General features: G+C 47.1%; 1 protein-coding gene across 2 annotated transcripts in view; it reads right to left on the bottom strand.

The window, feature by feature from the left end:
• The window catches only part of PXDN (peroxidasin), an 88,159-nt gene that overhangs the window by 32,189 nt on the left and 29,841 nt on the right, over positions 1-26,129 (bottom strand). Inside the window, exons 2-7 of one of the 2 annotated variants that reach the window (XM_058551870.1) lie at positions 14,259-14,330; positions 13,108-13,179; positions 8,771-8,842; positions 4,908-4,979; positions 4,469-4,540; positions 2,493-2,662 (exon numbers count right to left, since the gene is read on the bottom strand). In XM_058551870.1, coding sequence (XP_058407853.1) covers positions 2,493-2,662; positions 4,469-4,540; positions 4,908-4,979; positions 8,771-8,842; positions 13,108-13,179; positions 14,259-14,330 — 530 coding nt within the window. The remainder of the gene's footprint in view (positions 1-2,492; positions 2,663-4,468; positions 4,541-4,907; positions 4,980-8,770; positions 8,843-13,107; positions 13,180-14,258; positions 14,331-26,129) is intronic. The other variant, XM_058551869.1, reaches the window with a different exon arrangement.

Raw genomic sequence — 26,129 nt, 5'->3', positions numbered from 1 at the left:
CCGTGTGACTGGACACTCCATGAATAATGGTTTTTAGTGAATAAAAGAACAGAAAATAATACTTCTTAGCTAAAGCAATGCTGAGAACAGAAAGCCGTCCCAAGCAGGGCAGGGCAGTAGAGCTGTCCTTCATCCTCGTCCTTCATCCTCCTGTGTACACGGCCCCTCACCCACAACCCTGGGGCCAAAGGAGCTGCCTCCTCCTGCCTCCTCGTGCAAGCTGTCCACACTCTGGTTCTCCTCTCCATCCAAGTGCTGATGGCTCCCGAGGACTGACGTGTGTCCCTCCTGCACACCAGGCCTTCCGTGTAACTGTCCTCTCTGAAGCCCCCCCCGCAGCTGAGAGATGCTGGGCTTCACAACTGGGCAGGTGGCATTCTATTCTCTGCCTCCTCACTTACTAACTATGGAACGCTTCAGGAAGCGACTTGACCTCTCAAAGCCTCAGGTATTCATCTATCTCCCAGGTACATTTGCTGAGAGAATTACAGAAAGAAAAAAGCGAACTCCCACACACAAACGTATGTGTGTGTGCACATGCCGTCACAGTATCTGACGTCTCAGGTACAAAACGTGGTCCGCATCGTTATCACTGCTCAGTGCTCAAAAGGAGACGCCTCAAACTCACCGTGCACCCAGGTTAACTCGCCCTGATCCTTTTTTTTTTATTATTTATTTTTTCCCCCCAAAGCCCCAGTAGATAGTTGTATGTCTTGGTTGCACATCCTTCTAGTTGCTGTATGTGGGACGCGGCCTCAGCATGGCCGGAGAAGCGGTACGTCGGTGCGCGCCCGGGATCTGAACCCGGGCCGCCAGCAGCGGAGCGTGCGCACTTAACCGCTAAGCCACGGGGCCGGCCCAAACTCGCCCTGATCCTGAATCGTTGCCCCCCATCTTCATGGTGCCGTGTGCCCTGCAGCCCACGACAGGAGGCCCCCTCGACCCCCACAGTGCCGCTCCTCGGTTCTCCCTGCCCATGGCTCTAGAAACTCCGGCTCTCACTGCGCATCCTTGGCCACACTTTAATGACCCTTTCACCCACTTTCCATCTCTTCTTTTGCGTGTTGAATTTGAGGGACTTCAGGAAACCTCTGCTTCTCCACATGCTCTCCCCACACAGAGCCAACCGGGTGGTGAAGCAGCTGGAGAAGGAAACCACCGGCCCCAGGAGGCCTCGCATGGCAGGGCAGCAACAGAGGGTCTCCAGAGACAGTCGGGGCAGGGGGACACGTCCTCGAGGCAGCGCCACTGACCAGGCCACTGTGGTGCTGGACGGAACACTCAAGGCGCTCCTGCCCTTCGCCTCCTGAGCCGGGTTCCCATTGACAAAGTCAGAGCTGGGCTGGGGAAGGAAGGGCAGCCAGGATGGCTCACCCCCCGGGAAGAGAATTATGAGGAATCCCGAAGGCGGTTATCAGAAAGAGAAGGAGACCCAAGATTGGCCCAGGGAAAATGACCCCGGCGTGCCCGGCAGGGTCAGCCATCAGAGGTCAGCAGGGAGCACAATCATCCACGGCCTCCGGCTTTGTCCCAGGAAGTGAATGCTAAGGAAAGCATCTTGTCAAAGAGGTGCACACAGCCCAGCCGGCCCCACCGTGAACGGGGAGGACTCCCAACAGCGATCCTGGCACAGAGTGAGCCGGATGGGGGCGTGCGGCCAGGGCGCCTCCGGACACTCAGCACTATTGAAACAAGTCACCTCTACACAAGACAGGAAGACAAGTTCCCAAGGGGAGTTTACAAAGGGACACAAATGTCAACGAGGCCAGTGCCCTTATTGCTGGAGCTGTTTATGAAACGTATTGATCTTTAGTTTTCATTGAGCTTTTTTTTAATATTTAAAAAAGAATAATAATGCTTTTGAGAAACTAATTGTAGCACCCCAAAATAGTGCTAAAATTAAAAGAAAAGAAAAAGCTGAGTAACACTTTGGGCATTTACAAGGAAGATTCTACCCTACAATCTGATGTGTTTTGTCCTTTTCTTGTGATGTTTCAGTAAGGTATCCATACATACAGTCAATGCACGGATGCACTCAGCTGGATGAACTTGAGCTATGGACCTTTGTGTGGCCACCACCCAGATCAACATGCAGCATGCTGCCACCACCAATCAGCCACCTGAGCCCAGCCCCAGAAGTCGCCCACCCTGACGTCCAGCTCTACCAAAGAGTCCTGTGGTCAGGCAGCAACAGCCTTTACATGCAGAGGTTTGGAAAGGAGCGAGGGAGAGCGAGTAGCAGTGTGTTTCATTTTGTTAGTTTTTGCAGGGGAACCTGAAAATAAAACCAAGTTTATTACCAAATAGTTTCTTATAGACACTATAGAGCAGGGCTTTGCAAAGGCAGGTCCTTGTCAGGTCCCACCAAGACTTGATTTTTGGGACTCGGCTAGAGCACGTCCCACACCTTCTGGAACACCAACACGGGGGTCCAGGCCCAGGTGCCTGGTGGGGTCCTTGTCCCCCATCTGGGGGCCCCGGGGCTCGCTCACCACAGTCCAGCTCCTCTGGGGTGATCGTGGCCACCGACCGTCCCTGGATGCGTCTAGGATATTCACAGGTGGCTGCTGCCTGTGCATTCCCCGACTTGGCGTAGGTTTTCAGCAGATCCGCCAGCCACAGGATTTCACAGTCACAGTGAAGCGCATTTGAGTCCAGTCGCCTGTGAGAAGCAGCAGCAGCCAGTGAGACTCGGGATCAGCAGGTGGGAATCCAGCCCAGACAGACCTGAACGGGCACACAGGTGGTGGGCCAGCTGGGCTCAGGGCAATGGGTGAGATGATGCTTCAGACAACAGCATTGGCCCAGTCCTGCCCAACAGGGGGAACCAAGCAGAGATCCACACGTCAATAGAAAGAAGCACCCAAGAGCGGGAAAAAACCCAAATAACACGAATAAAAGATGACACTCCTCTCACTGAATCCTGAAGTATGCCACAAGGGAGAGCATGACGGTGGAGCTGCACCTCGTGGCCAGGTTAATTCTAAAGCCAGCCCACAGGGCACAAATCTTGGAGGGTGAAGTCATCCTGAAAGTTTCCGAGGAAGGTGTCCCGTGGAGCCGGGCACCACGTCTCAACAGGCATAACAGGCAAGATTTCCTCCCCCCAGGGAAGGTGGCTGCCTCTGCAGCAAAGCACAAAGGTAGGAAGCAATTGTAATGGGAAGAGGAGCACAGAAATGCGTGATGATGGCACCATGAGACCTGCAGAGGCAGGTGCGGCCTCCACCTACAGAGGAGGAACTCACCGGGATCCCCGAGTGAAGGTGCCCACACCTGTAGGCCCAGAGCTCTCCCAGAGGAGACTGGGGCCTGTGACGTCACACCTCCCACCCGCGTTTCTCCAGGAGGTCGCTCGGAGGGGAAGGGGATGCAGCGCCGACACCCCCTGAAGTTCAAGACGGGCCACGGGGCTCAGGGGGGGAACCAGATGGGCAAGACTAGCTATGTGACCCTGGCCAGCCCTCCCAAGGCCGAGCAGGCCAAAGGAAGGAAGCCCACCATCTCCACATTCCTGCTGTGGCATCTGGGTGGGAAAAGAGCAAGTCAATGGGGCCTTGAAATGTAGAGGTTCATAGACTGAGCAAAGTCAAGGGAGCAAATTGGCAGAAATGAGGTGTCGAGGTTGAAGGATTGGCCTTGGTCTAAAAAGGGGCCAGAAACAGAGAAAACCCATCCTCAGCATGTTCCAGACTCAGCAGCCCTGCCTGCCTGCCTAGAGCTGGTCATGGTTATTCCGGCAATTTCTTTGCTACTCTCTCTTATAAATTAAATATGGAGGTACTGATCGTATCTTCCCCCTGGAATGTGGTTTTTAGTTTGCCTGGTGATTTCCTTACCCCAAAGAAAAAAATCACGAATAGTGATGAAAGTCTATGTCTTATTTCACTGAAGAGATGAAACAAACAAAAGACTACTCTGCGTCTAGGCTTGTTGATTTGAGTTTTCTGCTTCCTTCTCTTCTAGTTCATTGTATACACTCAGTGATCAAAACTAAAAAACAATGGGCTTCAAGACCATGAAGGAAAACACAAAAAGGATGTCAAATAACTGCCTCCATCAGTACTAAAGTGCTTTAATTCCATTATAAGAAATTACCCAGTATAATGTTTAGTTATGTGTGTGCCTAAATAAAAGGAATGGAATACAGCATACAGATTCTTTCTAGACTGATTTTATTTCCACTAGAAAAAAAGCACCGCAGAATTAAAAACTAATTTGAAGAATTTAAAGTTGACTTTTAAGAACATTTTCCCCGCCTATTACAGGACAACTCTACTGCCACATTCCCTGAGTCACTTTGGCTCTCGGTTTACATTCTGATGGGGTCCGTCACCCCCCCATCTATAGGAACTCTGCTAATGTGCATTCTGATCATGATAAACACTTGACAGCACCCAAGAGAAAAGGTCAGGAAGGCAGAAATTAGGCTTTGCTGGAAAGACAGCACAGAGAGTCCCATACTTACAATCTCTTCATGGACTCCAAGTGATTAAACGTTCCTGGAACCAAATGTGTAATTCGGTTGTTATGCAAAAATCTGTTGAAAGAGATAACACAACAAAACAACTTTTTAAAATACTTCTTAGATGCATAGAAAAGAGTGTATGCTGTCGAATAAATCAGCTTTTAAGAAAATTTCTCAGTGATTGCATTTACTTCATACAAATGAATCTAAGAACAAGATTATTAGTCCAGAAAAGAACTAGAATTTTTTTTCTATTTTATCACTATTCCCAAAAAAGAGAAAATTAGAAGTCCTGCTTCTGACTCGTTAGACAAGGAGCAGAGATTCTTCACCGAGACAGTTTCCAGGTGTGTGAACAGAGAGCGGCCTGAATGTGGTTACAGCAAATGGGCAGAGCCCAGAGTTCCACCCTGCAGGTGAAGGCGGAAGGTCGACTTACAGCCTTTCGAGTTTTGGCAAATGCTGAAATGACTCTGGGTCCAACGTTTCTATCTGATTAAAGTGCAGGTATCTAAAGAAGTAAAAAAAAGAAAAAAGAAAAAAACAACTTTAATTACTTTTTACAGGTCTAGATTTTCTGCTTGAAAGTTTCTTTTCTAAGTCATTCCAAATTCAGTGTCAACAGATAACTCTCCAGATTTCCTACATTGTGTGGAAAACGAATGAAACAATCAAATAGGAAGATTAAACACAACTCTATCTTGGGCCCAGACTTCCAAATAATTGGCTGGACGACGATAACTGTGGGTCAGACGCATGCAGGCCTTTCCTTCACACCCGGAGGGAAAAACCACGACTGCTCCACCTCGTTGATTCACTTTCAAAATATATGGACCTTTCTAGAAGAAAAACCAACATAATCTTAATTATGGCACATATACAGGTACATGAATACCTTCATTCAAATCTTTTAACTTACATAGGAATTTAGGAGGGGGATCGACTTGCACCTTAACTTGACGTTGAGCGTACTGTCAGCTACAGCAACAACTACAGACACCACGAAAGAAACGGCCCTGGACTAAGTGGGTAGCGCACTTCCTCCAACGTCCTTCAGTTATACAGACCATCCGGAGCTTACGCTTCTCTCCATTTAAGATGTCTCCCTACTTCCCATAATTTACACATTTTTGGCATGACCAATTTCTTCTAATTTTCCTGAATACTGCTTTTTTCACTTTGAAAATTGGTGGGTTTTTCCGTTGCCTACAATGCTCTATGTCACCTCCCAGCTGAGTGGGTGAGTGAGCCCTCCACCCACACATCGGAGGCGAGGTCTCCACGCAGGCACCCACCCCGACACATTTCAAACATCAGCTTCTTCACAAGACGCAGGACCCACAGGAGTGACAGTCACAGCATCAAGGTTACAGGTCTCATTGTGAACCCACACCAAAGAGAGCTTTCTCAAAACTCACCCGCCATCAGTCAGAGACTTTCACTAATGTTTGAAATTACTGTAACTTCAAGGTCACCAAACTTCAACTGCCTGCATCCCTGTCCCGTCCATATGCGGATCTGGCCCTGGGCCAGCTCACCAGGACCACAGAGTGATCCCGAGTCTCTGAGAAGGTGGGGGAACGGATGGGCTGCAAGGCTGCAGAGCTCAGGCCTCCCTGCCGAGCTCAGAGCCATGTCACTCTCTGCTACCTGCCCTCCTGCCGCCTCAAGGGGACAGGTCTGTGCCTATCGCCCTCCATCCATGAGTGGGAACTGTGAGAGCGGCATGAACGGGAGCAGGAAAAGAAGGAAATCCCCAATCGATGGCGACACAGGACGGTGCCCAAAGGAGAAAGAAGCGAACAAGAAGCTCCAACAGCCACTGAGGAGCAGCCCTGGGGACTCGGGCCACTGGGGACACAGGCGCACGGAACGGACTTGCTCAGCAGGGCGGGGAGGGTGGGAGTCCTGGGAGAAGCCAATGAGGAAGAAGAGCGGGATGTGCCAGTCCCCATGCAGAGGCTGTTTAACAATCCACACACAGCAGCCACAGGGCAGGCTGGCCAGGAAGAAGGCCCTCCAGGTGGGATGCAGGCGCCTTGCCTTATATGGTGCCAGGAAAACTGACCGTCAGGGGTTCACAGACTCCTAGAGCAGCTGCAGCCCCTGGCAGCTGGGGGTGCCAGCCACCCACCCAACAGTGGAGAAAACCACGGACCAAAGACAGGAAGTGAGGCCCCAGTTCTAACCCACATTCCCTGACTCTGGCCACGCACGTGTGCTGACACAGGACCACAGCCTCCCACGGGGCCCAAGTTGAATTAATCAAACGTGGAGACCACTAAACTGAGGGGCTCCAACGCCCTGGCGCCCACATCAACAAGCCCAAATCTGAACCTGGAAATGCCTCAAGGTAATGAAATTCAGACCCAAGGACGACCCATCACACAGCCAACCCAGCGTATGCCATGGACAATCAGGGATCCCCTTTCTGTGCTTCCGCAACTTCTCTCTAGAAGTCTCTCCCATCCTGTCAGGGAGGCTCCTAACCACTTGTGGGTTGGCGCCGCCCCATTCAAATCGCTTTTTGCTCAAATAAACTCTTAAAATTTTTATATGCCTCAGTTTACCTTTTGATGCCCGCCAGAGCAGAGGGGCTCAGCAGACAGCGGAGGACTCCTTGTCTCCCCAACCCCCGACGGGGCTCCAGAGGGGTCATGCCTTCCAGTCTCCCCTCTGGCTGGGAGAGCCCGTGTCTGCAGGGGTTGGGTCTGGAGGAGCCTCCACGGGATGGGAACGGAGTTAGCAGAGACCCGTAGACTCTGCACACACGCCAGGGACAGCATCTGCCTGAGTTCGTGGTGGACATGCTCATCTCCTCCCCACCAGTGCCCTCCCTGAGGGTAGGACCTAGTCCTAATTGTCTCTTTGGCACTTCAGCGATGCTACCTGAGTGAAGGAGAAGTCTCAGCAGCAGGACACCTAACCTTCTAACCCTGGAGTCTGGAGGCAGCCTGACTCAGGCTGCCCTCCCACAACCGTCAAAACGTTTAGTCAGAAAATCCTACTCAGTGCTCCATGGCGCCATTCCTCTCCTGTCCTCGTTACTCCCTGGACTGTGCCTCTTTCTTCCCTAAAAATCACTCGACTCACCCCTCATACAGCTCGATGAGCATCACCTAGTTCTCATCTTCTTAGTGCATGTAAACCACAGCCAGCATTTTACAGCTGTCTGCAACGATTATCTTATCACCCCCGTTCCATTAGAAGCGTGTTGGACGCAAGGACTTGTTCCCTTGTAAACTCTCTCTCCATCTGGATGTTTTCCAGATTTTCCATGTGTTTCTGTGATGATCTGAACTCTTTCTGTTTCCTTCCCTCTAAAGCAGAGATTATACAACGTCTTAGACACAACTTTTTCCCAATACACTCCCTGCCATGCACAATCAGCTCAGGAAAGTAGTTCTCGCTTGAATAAACACTTATTTAGAAACATGAGTATTGTGTGTGCTTCTAAAGCACTTGGTTTCAGGGTAAGCCCTCTCTCCAGCTCTGCCTTAAGGTCTCTGGAGATATTTCTGTGCCCAGACAACCAACAAAACATGAAAACACACCAACAGCTGCAGCAGAAGGATGTCACTCTGCGTTACAGCAAACAGCTGTTTTCTATCCATGTGAGTAAAATCGTGTGCCAACTTGAAGCCCCTCGGGAATTGGTTCAGTTCACTGACTGAAAGGTGGCTGGCCAAGCAAAGAAACCAGAAAAACACTGCTTTTACCAAAAATTCTACTTAAAAGTGGACACGCTGACTTCATAGCAAAGTAGGACTTTATATGCGGCCAAAGAAACATCTCACATACACCAACTAGAAACACATGGAAAACAGTTGATTTTCTCCAAAATAATGACATCACAAAAGAAGAAAGTAAACTGGATGTGTGCAGATTCACAAACAGGAAATGGTGTATGATGAAGACCGCCTCCTTGTCCCACACTGCCCTGGGTTCTTCTCCCCAAAAGATCTTTAAGTGCTCAAATATGTTTGCAAGCCTGTCTCCCCCTTAAACTGCGAGCACCCTAGAGACAAGAGTCCTCAGCCTCACTGTTCTCTGCATCAGGAATGCGGGGTGCAGCGTATGGTGCACAGTGGAAACCAGTAAACATCTCCTACCGGATGGACGGGAGTCCAAAGACAGATGAATAACCAGTCAGTTACGGCTCTTCCATTCGCATGCACATGCTCCCTACGCCCCCTTAGTGCAAACATGCATCGTGCAAACAGACACTTAGTCCACTTTTCCTACGGGAGGCACAGGGCTGGTGATACCCGAGACCCTAAAGGTGGGGAGAGGGACACTTACAGTTGTTCTAGGGAGGAGAGTCCCTTAAAGGCTTGCCTGTCAATTGACTGGATCTCATTCTTGTACAAATAGCTGAAACAAGAAACATGGGGGGATTAGTGCACACTAGAGGCACAACTTCAGACGAAGAGAACTATGTTCAGAGAAGGAGAACTATGTGGACACATGGAGACAGTTTTAAAATTAATGATTGCATGAGAATACAAAAGAAACATTTACACCGTAAGTACAGTCCCTCCCACGGGGGCTCCCCTTCCCTCTCTCAAAGGAAAATCCCCAAACTGGGAGTGGTCACACCTCGGCTGTGTGACACACAGATTCTTGGAGTGTGGCTCATGAGTTGTTGACAGCTCATCCTTCCCCGCAAACATGTGATATGCATTGATTATAAGATTCTATAACTGATACAGTTTTAAAATATCCAGAAGCAATTTGAAAAGCAGACAATACAAAGACTACATGTGTCCTGAATGACTCTCACCTGCCCAGAACCCCACTCTTATAAAACGGAAGCAACAAGGGCATGTCAGAAGAATCATACAACCGGCCTGCTGCCTGTTTTTGTATGACCTGCGAGCTAAGAATGGTTTTTACATTTTTTAAAAATGTTTGAAAATTTCAAAAGAAAAATAATATTTGGTGACATAAAAATCATACGAAATTCAAATTTCAGTGTCCATAGGTAAAGTTTTGTTGGCACGCGGCCACGTCCACTCTTTTAGTATCGTCTACGGCCCATTTTGTGCTCCGTGGCAGAGTTGAGTAGTCATGACAAAGACTGTATGGCCTGTGAAACCTCAAATACGTACAGCTCCATCCTTTACAGAAAAGTCAGCCAACTCCTGAACGAATTTATCAAGGATGAAGACTTTCACAAAAAAATTTGAAAATTCCAACAAGAACCACAAACCATGCATGTTGGATCTACCCGTCTGTCTGGAACAAGACTTGTCCTCAGCACCATGCCTCTCCTAACACATCTCTACAGCAGCAGATCCTGGTGAACCTCAGGAACGTGGTGGTAAACACATGATTTCCACACTCAGACGCAGAGACATGAGCCCCGGCGTTTCTCCATCACTGATACAGGCAAAGGGACAAATCGAAATCCTCACCCCTCCTACATTTTGTTTAAGCTGAAGCTTCTCTTCACATTAGTTACTCAGCAGCATGGTTTTCACCTAGCTGTATTCCACCAAATAAACAACATTTTTTGTCTCAACGCTTGTAATACTGCAGGCTTCGTTTACAGAAGGACGAAGCGTTTTATTGCACTTTAACTAACAATGTTTGGCGCAGGGCTCAGGGCCCAGTTTAGCAGGACTGCTCTGCTGTCTCTAATTACTGCAATCCATCCGAGTGGTTCTCACTTCTCCCCTGTGCAAGTTCGCTGAGATGGCCTCACAAAGAGCTGTGACACAGACCAGCCAGAATTTCCCCAGAACCCACAGCCCAGTGCCCACAACGGAGGCCTGGCACAGTAGTTACTTCGCCAGGGTGTGTGGGCTGGGATCCTTGAACTGCCACTCACGGTGTGGTCTCGAATAAGACATTAACCTTCCTCTGCCTCCGTTTCTTCCCATGTGAAATGGAGAGAACAGCAGTACCTTATAGGATCACTGGAATTAAATCTGTTGTTGTTAGTGGCATTGAGTCCATTCTGACTCCTAGTGACACTGTGCACAGCAGAGGGAACCTTGCCTGGTGTTTTCTGCCATCCTCTTGCCTTCCAGCGCTGTATCAAACGATGCTCTGCTGCTATTCATAGGGTTTTCATGGCCAATTTTTTCGGAAGTGGGTGGCCAGGTGCTTCTTCCTAGTCTGTCAGCTCCGCTGAAACCCGTCCACCATGGGTCACCCTGCTGGTATTTGAAATACCAGTGGCATAGCTTTCAGCATCACAGCAGCATACGGCTGCCACAGTATGACAACCGACAGACAGGTGGTGTGGTTCCCTGACTGAGAAGCGAACCGGGGCCACGGTGGTGAGAGTGCCGAATCTTAACCACTAGACCACCAGGACTGGCTGACTGAAGCTAAATAAATATACATAAAGCTTCAGAATATAGCCCAGCACATGGTAACTACTGTTCAGGTGTGAGTTATTACTGATATTATTATTCCTATAGAAGGTAAGCCTGAATGGAGGTTTCTGTGTCCATTTCTTAAAAACAAAACAAAACAAAAACCAAACATCGCTAGGAACATCACTATGCAGGCGTTCAAAAAAAATGAAAGTAAAGGAATCCTTGTAAAGAATATGCAAAGCAACTGAGCCAAACTAATATATATGAATGCATGCCAATAAAGACATTGGGACTTAATTTGTTTTCATAAGAATAACTGGGTACTGGTCATCTTCTAATAATAAATTGCAAATAATTCTCTACCTCATCACAGAAATGACCCTTTGAATATGAGTTCTATCTCATGTTAATTTCATCATTAGGAAATATTAACTAAGAGGAAGGTTTATGCCTTACCAGAAGTAATTGAGGTTCCAGCAGATAAGGAATATTCAATTTCTAAGGATATACTTTTGGCACTGACCAAATATATAAGACTGATAAAATCAATAAACTACAGAAGAGCTCTTAAACACTTAAATTATACTATTGCACAGTCTCCTAAATCAGTGCTTGTCAGAATGTCCTCTCCCACTGAGGTGTGAGGGAATCGGAGGAGGGGTCTGGGGAGCCTGAACAGCTGGCTGAGGTGTCCCAGGGTCTTCCCCGTCCCAGCTCCCCCGCTGCTTCTCGGTACTTTTCTCATCACAGTCCATCCCTTTCTTTACTGCTGACCACTGCTCGGCCGGTTCCAGGGGCCTGTGGTACCCGCTGCCAGTGGGCATCAGGGATATGTTCGGGTGGGAGAGAGGAAAAAGGCTGGAGCACCGATGCCTTGAGAGCAAGCTGGTCAGCACACAAGGTTTACAAACAATAGTTAAAAGAGATGATTGTCTCAAGTGAAAAACAAGGTATCCCAAACTCCCTCACATTAAATATACTCGCAGAGTACTAAGTTGCTCTTAGGTGATTCATACCAAAAGCAAAATATAAAAGAAAAAGCAAAGCAAACACACACACACACACACACACACACACACACACACACTATGGCTGCTGGCTGGCGGTTAACGGATCTGCCGTCCAAGAAATCGAAAGCTTTCTTCTGGAACTCGCACAGCACTTAAAATTAATAAAAATAATAAAGCAAACAAAAAAATAAAACTCAAAGACTAAATATAAGGCCTGTCCCTCAGTTTAAAAATGTATAACAAAGCTTAGTAACGTTCTTATAGAATTAAAAATCAACATACTATGCCAAAAGCGACGGAAAAAATGTTTATACATAACACTTTCAAATATATATCTTCATTGAGGAAAACACATTTCAATACACAGAATTAAAGTTAATTCTGTGGTTAGATTTCAAAACACACATCAATACTGACAATATGACTTTGTTTTAAAAATCAATATAACTTAAAGATGTTCAGGTTCACATATAACATAAATTTTCAATAAAAATCACTGATATAAATCCCTCATTAAAATGGTTCTAGTTAAAAAGTTATCTAAGTTCCAAAAGTAAGAATAATTTGCTGAAAGCACATGACACAGACTTCTAATCTGTCTAGAACCAGGAATGTAATCGGAGCGTTTTTCTTAACGCTTCCCAATTTTAAAATAAGTGCCGTGAAGATATCAAACCAGCACTTTCCTGAAGGGCGTCTTCTAAACTGCAAACCTGACTTCGACAAGCAGATCTTTTAAATGCCAATAAATTAATTAAATCAATTTTAAAAGTAAAATAAAACTTAACTGCATAAACATACGAAGAGGTGAAATCACTTGGAGGAAAACAGAGAAAATTAGCAGGAATTGGTGACATTCCAAAGGGATTTGTAATTTACAGCTTACATTTTGCCCACAGCTGCAAAGGCAACTCAAAACTGTTCTGAAAGCTTCTCTCTCAGGAAACATCTGTCAGCTGTTCACACTGGCAACTGAACATAATGGCAGCTTCCATATCAAGAAGTGTCATTATTAGTCCTAGAACGATTTTTCAGAGGCTATGGCTTTTAATTTTATTCAACCTGATTTACTTAAGGCTTAGTAGCTAAACACTAAAAATCACTTATGCAGCTCTTTATACTGACGATAACTCATTTCAAAAACCCCAGCCAAAATTTCACTCACCTTCTGAAAACAAAACCTCTTTAAATGGATGTATTTATAATAATTCATCAACAGTACAAAATTTAGCTCAATGATTAAATAGTCCAAATACAGATAACATAAGCTTTTGGGGTAAAGAGATGATCACTGACTTACAGATATTTTAAATTCTCCAAGTCTTCAAACGATCCCCCAGGTATGCTCTTGATCTGATTATTGTTGAGAAGTCTACAAAAGTAAGTTTCAATAAGAATTAAAACAGCAACAACAACACTTCTGAATTGTGTTATGAAAACACATTCCTATAGCCTTGGAGAAAGTCATAAAATGATTAAGCTACAGACCTTAATATCGCCATTCACTAAATGCTAAATTAACACAAATAGCATCTTCCGAGTTTAATCTCGTGATTATAAGTTTTCTCAAGAAATGAATGTCCATGTCACCCCACACTGTCTCACCTTTGTATACAAGAGAGAAATAGTTTCCTCTCTCCTATACAATATCTGTATAGGAGACAGGAATATCTGCCTTCATCCTGCTGTCAGATTTTCTACTTTAGTCAGGACTGTGCCCCACTGGAAGGCCATCAAGGAAGCACAGGGTGTCTAGCCAGATGTGTCACTGAAGGTAAGTCCTCTAGCCAATGGGAAGGAACCGGTGTGCAGAGCCACAGGTGGTCTAGCCCTCCAGGCCCCTGATCCCATTGCCCTGCATAGTCCCCTGCATACAAGAGTCTTTGTCCTGGTGTAGAAGAGCCAGAGAAACCAGCCTCCCACTGTGCTCAGTATATTCTAAAGCAGCTGGGGTCTACTGCAGAACCACTCAGTTGGTCAGGCCTGTTCCCTTCGTCCAGTCTTGAGGTCTAAACACTGGGTCACAACTGGGTGGCCCTCCAACCCCTCCTGAGTCCACGCCAGTTCAGGAGAAGTACCGTCCCCTCAACCCTCCCATGAGAGACCAGCACGGCTGACCGAACTCAGCCCAACAAGGGGCTGAGTCACTCACATGAAGAGAAGGGGAGCACATGGCCGATGGTCTGGATCACACACACATACGACGGGGGTTCAGGCATGTCAGACAGACAGATGGGGACAACACCAGAACGGCCACCAAGCACAGGATCCATAGGGATCCGTTCTAATCTGCACTCGCTTTTCTCAGGTTCCACCTTTACTTTGCCCGTTCATGCCACCGACTGTGGATAATCGGGATTGACCACAGTATTTGAGAGGCACCCACAGGTAACAGTGCAATGACTTCTCTATTTTTTTTCTCCTGGTTCCCAATAGAACGTTTGGACTTACAACGTATTCAAGTTTCTCAGCCTCCTGAACGCTCCAGGCTGGATCTCTCTGATTCTATTAAAGCGAAGGTCCCTGTGAAGAAACAAGAAATGCATTTATAGAGAGATCTGCAGTCGTCACTAGTTCTGTGTCATTTTTAAATATCCAGTTTCAAAACAGTGATAAGGTATTTAAGAAATTAAATCTCAAAGTTTATTCCTAGATGAATAATCTCTTTGCTGAGGCTAGCACGAATATTTATCTGAAAGACAGACCAATGATATCACATTATAGAAATCTGTAACAATAATTACTTTATTGTTACATAGTAACAATAATTACTCTAACGACTTATCCATCCGTCTTCTGCCAACCCACTAGAAAATGTCAGTAAGTCGTAACAGATAATAAACACAGGATCACCTGCATCTATTCAGGAGGTGAGTCCCACCTGCCGAGCAATTATGTAGACACTTCAGAGCTCCTGCCCGTAACTTCAGGCCCCGGAATTCAGTTGTTCATCAGCTACCTATCTATCACGTTTTCTCAATGAGGAAGTTTAGACTGAATGTCTCAAAACCACTAAGCTTACTCAGCATGCGAATTGGGAAAATAAGGATAACTAATGTATGGATTGTAACCTAACATTTCTAAACAGGTGTTTAAAATAGAGTTAAATGGTGCACTGGTAGACCAGTTATTTATTTTTTCAGGGACAGAGGAAGGACCTGAACAGCCAGCCTAGTAGAGACCAGGGAGCAGGACAGAATCGACCCAGAGACAGAGCCGCCAGCTGGCCCAGTGCAGGAGAAGCACATGGATGCTTGTGGTGTAGCCACACGGGCCGGGGCGGGGGCGGGGGGGGGGGTGCTCTGACCCTGGGGGCCATGAGTTCAGGGACAGAGGTGTGCAAAGATGTCTGTTTTTATCCTCTCACAACTTGAATTAAAATCTATTAATTTAACAAGCATGAAAGTGAATGAAAAAATAAACAGAAAGACCACTTACTTTTTAAAAGTCTTATAAAAATGAAAATTCCTTACTCACAGGTCCAACTCCTTCTAAACTAGTCCAGCAGGGATTATTACGGGTGGAACTGTGTCCCCCAAATTCACATGGTGAAGTCCTACTCCCAGCGCCTCCCAATGTGACCTTATTGGGAGATAAGTCTTTATAGAGGTGCTCAAGTTAAATGAGGTCATCAGGGTGGGTCCTAATCCAACAGGATTGGTGTGCGTAGAAAAAGGAGAAATTTGTGTACAGGCACACAGGGAGAAACCTTGTGAAGTCTGGAGTTATTCTGCCAAAAAACAAGAAATGCCAAGGATTGCCGAAAACCACCAGAGACTGTGGGAGACGCCTGGAACAGACTTTCCCTCACAGCCTCAGAAGGGGCCAACCCTGCTGACCCCTTGATCTCGGACTTCCAGCTTCTAGAACTGAGAGACAATACATTTCTGTTTAAGCCCCCAGTGTGTGATGCTTTGTTGTGGAAACTAATACAGGGATTCTGGGCAACATTTGGTCCAAATCATGAATGGATGTTTCTCTTATGACATTTATTGAGCTTGTTTTTTTTTTTTTTTGTGAGGAAAATTAGCCCTGAGCTAACATCTGATGTCAATCCTCCTCTTTTTGCTGAGGAAGATTGGCCCTGGGCTAACATCTGGGCCCATCTTCCTCTACTTTATATGGGACGCTGCCACAGCATGGCTTGACAAGACGTGCGTCGGTGCGTGCCCAGGATCCAAATCTGTGATCCCGAGGCCGCCGCAGCGGACAGCGTGCACTTAACAGCTACGCCACCGGCCGGCCCCTATTGAGCTCTTTTAAAACTGTTCATAATCTTTTCAGGAATCTGATTATTTTGAGACAATTTAGTAATTGTAAATAATTTATAGAATTGGTTCTAGTTTATGGTACAATCAGAGGTTTCTGAAAAAGTATTTGTTTGAGTCACTAAAATTAGTTGTGTTTGGCGTAGAGTCAGCAAGTGAAATGTGGTACATTCTGTCATTTGCTTCCTTGCTTTGGGTTAAGTTTTCGGGTAGGGGAGGTCATTTTCCCTTCTGCCCACCCAAGCAGCCAGTCACCATCTGCCCAGAGCTTGCCCCCATGAGCCCTCACCTGGGTTCACTCTCTTTGATGATTCTGTGCCTTCCATGCTCTCCCCAGAACACTCCTCCCCCTGCACTGACACGTCTGTTTTTAAGCAAATGAGAATTTAATTTATATTCATATTCAGAATATTGCAAGTGGTTCCACTTGGAGAGGTGTGGAAAATCAGGGTCATTGAAGGAGGGGCAGTGGATGTAGATTTCTAACGTGTGAAATGTGGATCAGTTAACAAGGAAAGAACTCTGGCCAGCTAGGCTGCACCATGAACCCAAATGACTGGAAGAAGCTCTCTGACCTCACGTGCAGCATGGGGTTTCAGAGAATCTGAACAGATGAGCCCGGAGCAAACACCAGAGAAAACCTTCTGGAATGCCGTGACACACACTACACACAGCAGATACCAATCGGGACATTATCTAGTCAAGAAATCAAGTTTCGAATCCAGAGTAAAGACCGTGGCTTGAACACACACGGCTTCTGGCTCCTGTTCTCTACAAATCCATACTCAAGTGACAGAGGGGAGACGATGGCAAAAACAATTTGGAAACTGGAAAGCAAACCAACGACGAAGGATTTGGCAACTTAGAATTCGACCTGAGCAGGCTGCAGACAGCGCTACAAACCAACCTCCGTGATGTGGCAAAACCTATTCCCAGGTCTGAAATGGGTGCTGCCAAACTCTGGGAGTGATGGAGAGGGAGGTGCCCCAGACACAGCAGCCCCGCACACCTGGCTCCGAGCGCCTGCAGGGTCGCCAGTCCTAATCAAGATGTGGGGCCGGTGGAAGATGCACAACAGATCTCAACGACCTCGTATGAAAAATGGAATTTAAATATATCATTACGTAATAAGCTTGTATGTTGATTACATGTTGAAATATGAGTATATTTGGTATATAGAGTTAAATAAAGTCTTAATAAAATTCATCTATATCTTTCTAATTTTTAATGAAACTGCTAGAAAATTTAAAATTACCCATGTGGTCATATTAGACTTCTACTGCACAACGCTGGTCTAGGTTAAGGGGGAATATTTCACAATCCATATTCAAGCAGTCAGATCAATTCCCCAATTTCTTAGCCACACAACCAGAAAAAGATGGCACGCTTACCCAGCTAAGAGAGGGTAAAAGAGAAGGTCCCCTTTCCAACAAAGGTGAATCTTGGCAGAGAAATTAAAAAGTTAAAAAAGAGCCAAACTGAAATTCTAGAACTAAAAACACAATAACTGAAATGAAATACTCAGTGCATGGAATTAACAACATATTGAATACTCCAGACAAAAAAGGGAGTGAGCTTGAAAGCAAATATTAGAAATGATCCAATCGGAAGAGGGAAGACGTTTACACACTCTGTTTACATGCACCTGCGGGCTCTTCAGGGACCGTCATCCTCCGGGGCAACAGAAGAGCAGAAAGTAAGGGCCTGTGTGACCCCAATAGATGGTCAGGAAACCAACAGTCATGTCAAATATGAGCCCCACATTCTAGGTCCTAACCACAAATCGCAGGGGCTGCTTTTCTCCTTGAATTAATTCCCGCTCTGTAGGGAGAATCAGGAGGGCTTTATTAATTTAGTAATGGTGACGATTCTCCTAAGCAGGGTTGGCTTCTCAGTGAAGTCCTCTCATCAGCAGCATCACCAGGAACTTGTTAGAAAAGCAAATTCTGGGTCCTGCCCCAAATCTACAGAATGAGAGACTCTGGGGCGGGGTCTGGTGATGTGCATTTTAATAATCCTTCCAGAGAAGCAAGGTGAAGCTTGAAACCACTGCTCTCCAATAATGTGTGCGCGTGTGACTGCACGCATATTTATAAGTGTGTGCTTCTGTCTCTGTGTGTGGATATGCGTGCATGCATGCACACACACACAAGCACACACACTCAGCAGGCGTCTGCTCGTCCCCTCTCTGCTTCCTCCACTTCTGACTCTGAGCCTGTGTGTCACTGCTGACATAAAGCTTATATTAAATGCAACAAACTGAGCTCTCCAACTAAAAAGCAGTTAAAACCAAGTGTGTGGTTGAACTTCCCCTCTTTTTTAACTTTTAAATGACTGTCTACACATGCCTGGGCCGACAATGTATGTAACCCTACAGAACATGACCATGGGGTCATTCATTACCTACATTACACACCTAGGTGGCTCAGTTATTTTACTAGGAGAATTGTTCTTTTGACAATCACAATAACTGCTTCCACAAACAATCCTAAAAGGAAAAAAACTGTCCTAAACTTTAAAATTAACGAGCATTTCAGAAACACTCCCTCAGCTTGTCCCTGCTGCCCCCACTCCCATGGTGAAGCCCCCTCTGCACTGGGCCAGGGGGCTCCAGGACTCGGTACGGTGGGCAACATGGCCAGGCGGCCCTTACCTACACCTGCTTGCTCGTGACCAGGCCCTCTGGTCATCTGCCAGCTGCCCTTCAGGACCACTTCTCCCAACAAACAATGAATTTTTGGAAATTCCTCCATGAAATCGGCATAACGAGGGAATGGAGATAGATTCTAGAAAGCTCTGGGAAACCACAAGTGGAGTAATCACTCCAGGAAGCTGAACACACATGACAGTGAGAGCTGACATCAAGAGGGCCACTGTAAACTTTCCACTGAAGCCAAGAGTGAAACCCCAGAAGACGCCCAGTACAGCTCTGCACCCCTTCCTGCGTGAGCTGGAGCAGTGCCCATCCTTCCTAAAGTGCAGGCGCTTGAACCGTCAAATCCGTGGTAGTAACAATACCCCGTGTACACAGAGACCGAGGGATAAGAGCTCACACGTGTGAAAAGTGCTCCACACACCGTAAAAGCTCTCTGTGAACATCTATGGGGACCGTCATCTACAGAGTCCCAAAGAATCTCACTGATTCATTCACTGAGCATATTAAGTACGCATTAGGTGACAATCTCTGAATTAAGCAGTTTCTATACTTGGAGAATCTCAGTGTAGGACAGGAAGTCACTCAAGGGCTCCTAGAAATTACGATTTTAGGCAAGACTGTGGTGAACTTCTCAGGCAACTTCAACTTTATCTGGCTACAGAAGTGACACATGGTGGGGGTGCTGGCAGGGACAAGTTACGGCGTGGTAAAGATGGCTGGTTTTGGGAGGGAGAACTGGAATCATGTTGGAAGAAATCCCTAAATGTGGCAAACAAGAATTCAAAAACTAAGAAAAATCAGTTAATTTGCCTAAAGTCACCCGCTCCGTAAGTAGCAGAACTAGAAATGAACTCAGAAGCAGCCCAGAGCTCTTCTCTTGGCACCAAACTGCTCCCAGTGGAGGCCTTCAAGAAGGTATTTCCACTCCTGCTGGAGGAATTCAGCAGATGCCTCCCTCCCTGCAGCACACACATTCAAGAGTTCTTCAAAATGCTACTTCTTCCGACCTCCTCAAGGAAGCATGAAGCCAGGACAAGCCCTCTCAGTGCAGAGGACAGACCGGAGTAACCGCCACAAAGGAAACAGGAATCTTTCACGTCAGATTCTCAAAAACAGAACTCGGGTCCATTTATACTTTATATTGAAAAGGCTAGCAGACTCTAAGCTTATACGGCAACAAGTTTCAGGGTGATTTTGTTTCGTTTCGTTTCGTTTTAATGTTTCCATAATTGCAAAATCTTGATGGAACCCAAAAACCTACCAGAAGAAAACAAGAACAAAAACCTGGGAAGAACTGAGGTGTTGGGGATGAAGCATCAAAGTACAGGTTTATATCCAATACCAGACTCACAATTCATCACAGACCATAGAACAACCCCAGTTCAGAACTACAAAACAGGGCCAGCCCCGTGGCTTAGCGGTTAAGTGCGAGCGCTCCGCTGCTGGCGGCCCGGGTTTCAGATCCCAGGCGCACACCGACGCACCGCTTCTCTGGCCATGCTGAGGCCGCGTCCCACATACAGCAACTAGAAGGATGTGCAGCTATGACATACAACTATCTATTGGGGCGCTGGGGGAAAAATAAATAAATAAAATCTTAAAAAACAAACAAAAAAAACTACAAAACAATTGGAGATTCAAGTGCTAATCTTATCCCCTCGAGGGCTCTGTGCCTTTGGATCCCCTTTCACAGTGACAGACGAAGTCCAGACCACTCCATGACGTTTAATTTAATCATCAAGAGTTACTATGAGAAGAAAAGGTGCAATCATTAGACTGTATTATAAAGTTCATCTTAACCATAATCTTCAATAATGCTAATTTCTAAAACAAGAGTATCTTGACTTTTTCCTATTTACCAAAGTGATACATGTTTCAATTCATCTTTAAATAAATAAAAAAAATCTAAGAATGATTTGTCAACCAATTCAAACTTACACAGTATATCCTGTTTGGTGTGAGAACCAAAAGTATTTCGATTATAGACTGAAAAGTCTGACCATATCAGAGCATCAAAACTCAACAAAAGTTACTTTGTGATACTATGATTTTCTTCTTTCTCGAGTCTGTTTTGTATTTTGGGGCTATGTTTCTAACTATCAAGAGCCAGGATGCTACTTGCAAATATTTCTCTACAAATAACACATTTCAGAGGTGAATTGTCATTATTCTCTATGGATTTTTATTACTAGCCTGGATTTTTGAGAAGTATTTGGGCATCTTTACATGTTACATAAGAATTCTGATCACATTTGGATCACAATGTTAAAAGTTATCTTCAGGGGCCGGCCCCGTGGCTTAGTGGTTAAGTGGCTTAGTGGTTAAGTGTGCGCGCTCCGCTGCTGGCGGCCTGGGTTCAGAACCCCGGGCGCACCCCGATGCACTGCTTCTCCAGCCGTGCTGAGGCCGCGTCCCACATGCAGCAACTAGAAGGATGTGCAGCTATGACATACAACTATCTACTGGGGCTTTGAGGGAAATAAATAAATTAATTAATTAATTAATTAAAAAAAGTTATCTTCAGGCTAACTGCAGAGCTATCCTCCTTTTTATGTTCCTCATTAATTTGTATAATTTCAGCATGAATATTCCTTACATAAGTCACATATTGATGAACACTGATTTTGTGGTTCTTTGATAAGCCTTCTGTGCCGCGGCGAGAGCAACCACAATACAAACCTAAAGGCTCTGAAAGTTTTCTACTTCAGAGAGAAAACATGCAAAGAATGTTTACTTTATTGACTTTAAAAATTAGCGTTATAACAGATGCAACACCCCCTCAAAAGGCATGTACTCTGGGGGCTGGCCCGGTGGCACAAGCAGCCCAGGGTTTGCCGGTTCAGATCCTGAGCGTGCAAGGACGCACGGCTTGTTAAGCCATGCTGTGGCGGCGTCCCATATAAAGTGGAGAAAGATGGGCACGGATGTTAGCCCAGGGCCAGTCTTCCTCAGCAAAAAAAAAAGAGGAGGATTGGCATTGGATGTTAGCTCAGGGCTGGTCCTCCTCACAAAAAAACAAACAAAAAAAAAGGCATGCACCCTAGAATGTCTTCACCAGCTCTCCAGCCACTGGGAATGCTGAATCTCCAGCATACCTCCCCCGTCAATTCCTACTGAAAGTGCAGAATATCAGAGGTTTATGGTTGTTGTAGATTTTGAAAAACAGCATTCTAAAAACCCGACCTTAGGGTTTTTCATTAATATTTGGCTGTAATTAAATGACTTCCATTTTCTGTACCAATGCATGCCTTTCAGACACTAAAAGAATACTGAAAGCTTGTGTTTCTCGTGTTAACAATAGTGCTGTTCTAACACAGGAGGAATGCACACATAAACCCATCAATTTACTTTTAATATCTACTAAGATGTCTTTTGATGCACAGTCTTATGTGCCACATTTAATTCTTTACAGCCAATGATTAAGACAATAATTTCATTCACTTATGTATTTAGCAAATGCTAACTGAGCAGCACTAAGCCAGTACCTGTGAAACGGAAACACACAGACGACCTTCAGGCCTGCACCAGGGCAGTGGCTGGAGAAGGTGGCGGGGCTGGCGATGTGTTTTGGGGAAGAGGCACCAGGGTCGCTGGTGGACTGGCTGTGTGCCGTGACGGAAAGAAGGACTCAGGGGCGACGTCCTTCGACTACTGGCCAATGCGTGAGCCATTCACCCAGACAGGAGGGCTGGAGGCTGCTGGAGGGTCACCAGTTCAGTTCAGGGCACCCAACCCGAGACACGAGTGAGACCTCCAGGGGAAGGTGCCAAGTAGGCAGGTAGGTCTGGTGCTCAGAGGAAAAGCCCAGCATGTCAGGATGAAGGTACAGGTTGTTGGCACAGAGCTGACACTTACAGCCTCAGACCTGGGAAGCCCTCTACAGAGACTGTGCAGAGGAGGGGACAGGAGAGGGCAGGGCAGCCCCAGGGAGCTTCTGAAGAAGGTCAACCTTCAGGGCAGAGAGGAAGAGGGAGAGAGCTGAGGAAGCAGACCCAGAGGAGGGGCTGGAGTGTGGAGGGAAGCTGAGTTCCTAGAGCGGAGAAAGGAGAAGGCTTCCAGAGTGAGCACTCAGCCCTGAGGTTCAGCGGGACCTCACCAAACAACCCCGCAGATGCCTGCTGTACGCTGCCTCGTCGGCACCTGCGGGACGCACTTAACCGTCCACTCAGCAAGTTCAAAACCTCCTACGTGAGGAAGGCTGTCAAGGAAGCTTTGAAGAGACAATAAAACCCCAAGCGCCCTCGTCTCCTTGAGGCCTAAACAGGGAAGCCCAGCACCTCTCCTGTGGGCCTGTTCACTGGAGTGCTGGAGGACGATGCAGTGCATTTTTCTCACTGAAATTACTGGTTTTTCAGGTTTGCTATAAGAAAAAGGAAAGTCATTTGTTCTATGGTGCAGAAAATCCGACAGAAAAAGTTAAATTGGTTTTTTTCACACTAGAAGATTCCATAATTTCAAAGCACAACAATGATAAGAAATTGCCCAAAAGTATAAAAATAACCCAACTCTTAGGTGGATGTTACAATTCTTAAACTTAAATCTCATCTTGCGGATTCTTAGAGGAGAGGAAACTACAGCCTATTCCTATTCTAACGTGTAAAAGTTAAACTCAGGTGATTAGCAGTTTATCTAGCTACACCCTTCTTTCCACTCAAAATTAAAAATGCTAAATTCTGCTCTGAGACAGAGAGCACCATCCTATGGAGGGGCCCAGCAGATGGAAGGAGCTGTGTGACCCAGCCCACTGCTTCCTCCTCTGTCCAGAGGACGGGGAGTCGGGGGGCCGGAATCCTGACTTACCCAGCTCTGCTTGATGGGGGGTGGGGGGGTCACCTCATCACCCAGTGCAGTGCCTCTAATCAACCTATCAGGGGCTATTGTTTCCTGAAACCCAGCATTTTACGTTAAAAATGTCCATGCATCTCACATTCTGCTCCATCTTACTACGACTGCTTTAAAAACAAAACGTCTTTAAATGACCTGGCAAGTCTCCGGTGTGAATTTCCCTGTTTGCTGAGCACAGAGAACTGAAGACATCAGAGGAGACGCCCGAGGCACACACATGGCCTGCACACATCTTCAATACACAATTTCCCCCACAAACCACATTTTCTCCTGACTTCAACTAGGCTAATGCAGGCACCATCAACCATCCCGGCATGGGAGCCAAGAGCTTCACCTCATTGTCCGTCATGCCCCCTTCATCTCTCGAATCCAATGCATCACCAGGCCTCTCTCTCTGCCAAAAACACCTGTCACACTGTGGCGCCTCTGTCTCCTGCATCTCCCCCACCTCCTCCATCCCACCACTACCGACACTCGGCCAGGCCTGCCTCCTCCGCTCTGACCCTCGAGAGGCCTGGCCGTGTCTGCAAACCTGACGTCACCCTTGGGTCTAACAGCAGCCCAGGACTGCCCCCTGCTCCTACACAAAGACAAGACTCCTGATTAGGGGCACAGACACTTCCCACGGGGCCCATCTCTCCTCCCGATGCTTCAGGTCAACACTCCCACCTCCGTCCCTGCTGCAGGGGCCCTTGGCACATGCTGCCCCCCCACTAGAAGGCTCCCTTCTGTACTCCTCACCCAGTTAACTCCCACCCAGGCACCACACTAGCTCAGGTAACTGGACCTGCCCTCCAGGGCCAGGCCCAGAAGTCGTGTCAGGAGCACATACCCTTTTCCACTTGTTCCTGTGACTATGATCACAGGGGCAGTGAGCCTTGGCTATAAACTGCAGGCAGACTTGCAGGAAAGGAAGAATGTGCAGCAGGCTTTGCACCAATGGCAGTGCCTACGGTCTGGGCAAAACTGAGATCATCTGTTCAGGGATGTTTACTCTGTAACTGCAAAGGAGAACTCTGAAATGCACCTTTATTAATGAGTTTCTTTTTTTGGTTCTTTTTTTTTTTTTTTGGTAAGGAAGACAAGCCCTAAGCTAACATCTATTGCCAATCCTCCTCCTTTTTTTTTTCCCCTTTTTCTCCCCAAAGCCCCAGTAGATAGTTGTATGTCATAGTTGCACATCCTTCTAGTTGCTGTTTGTGGGACGCCACCTCAACATGGCCAGGCAAGCAGTGAGTTGGTCTGCGCCCGGGATCCGAACCAGGGCTGTGAGTAGTGGAGCGCACGCACTTAACCGCCAAGCCATGGGCCGGTCCCTCAATGAATTTCTTAACAAACTTGTTGGAACAGGTTTAAAATCTTGACCACACAATCAGCAAAGCACCTCGGGGCTGAATTCGGCCACAGAAAAGCTGATTCACAGTGCTGGGGCCCTGCACTGCCAAAAGGCACATTTGCCTGACGTCAGCTGTCCCTTGAGGAAGGGGGGTCCCTGTCCCGCACCCTGACTGTCCTTACGCCAGCCCACTCCTGTCCCTCTGGCCTCCCGGTGTCACCCGGCTCCAGCTCCTAAGGCTCCCTGAACCCCACGACAGCCAGGATTTTAGCGATCTCAAAAAATTATCACCCAGGACACGCCTGGTGGTCGGTTACAGAAACCTGGCTGAAGTCCATTTAGGCCTAAGGGGTCAGCATTGGAGGGTCCTGGAATCTCGCACACATTTGAAGGCAGAGCCAGGATACAGGCCAGCAGTGGAGGTTTATCTGAACCTTGGACACTTGTGGGTCCTTCCTCCTCTCTCCCTCCCCCATGGTGGTTCCTCTACTCCAAGCACAAGGGGCAGACCCCTCCCCTCTCACCACAGACCCCTCCTCCCCTCAGCGCAGACCCTCCTCCCCTCAGCGCAGACCCTCCTCCCCTCAGCGCAGACCCTCCTCCCCTCAGCGCAGACCCTCCTCCACTCACCGCAGACCCTCCTCCCCTCAGCGCAGACCCTCCTCCCTCACCAGAGGACCCTCCTCCCCTCACCACAGACACCTCCCCCACTCACCACAGACCCTCCTCCCCTCACCGCAGACCCCTCTTCCCCTCACCGCAGACCACTCCTCTCTGCTTCACTGCAGACCCTCCTCCCCTCACCACAGGACCCTCCTCCCCTCACCACAGACACCTCCCCCACTCACCACAGACCCTCCTCTCCTCACCGCAGACCACTCCCCTCTGCTTCACTGCAGACCCTTCGTCTTCTCACAGGCTACGACTGGGCAGGAGATACTCAAGAGAGAAGGGGACACTGAGGCCCACTCTGCCTCCATAATGACATTTCTTGGAAAATCAACCATCATTTGATTACTCATCGCTGCATTCTGAGGATTTAATGAGATAACACACACAGGGACTAGAAAGGACCAAATAAAAATAAGCAAAAGTTACGGGAAATGCAACAGCAAGCACCACAACATAACCCAGATGTCACCCGGGCACTGCCCACCAGGCCACACTTACTACATCCACACACGTCCCAGGGCTGGGGACTCTACCTGCTTCTGAAT

Source organism: Diceros bicornis, chromosome 12 (genome assembly GCF_020826845.1).
Source record: "Diceros bicornis minor isolate mBicDic1 chromosome 12, mDicBic1.mat.cur, whole genome shotgun sequence".
Taxonomy (NCBI): Eukaryota; Metazoa; Chordata; class Mammalia; order Perissodactyla; family Rhinocerotidae; genus Diceros; species Diceros bicornis.
Note: the sequence above shows the minus strand (reverse complement) of the source record. Positions and strands in the feature narration are given on the sequence as shown.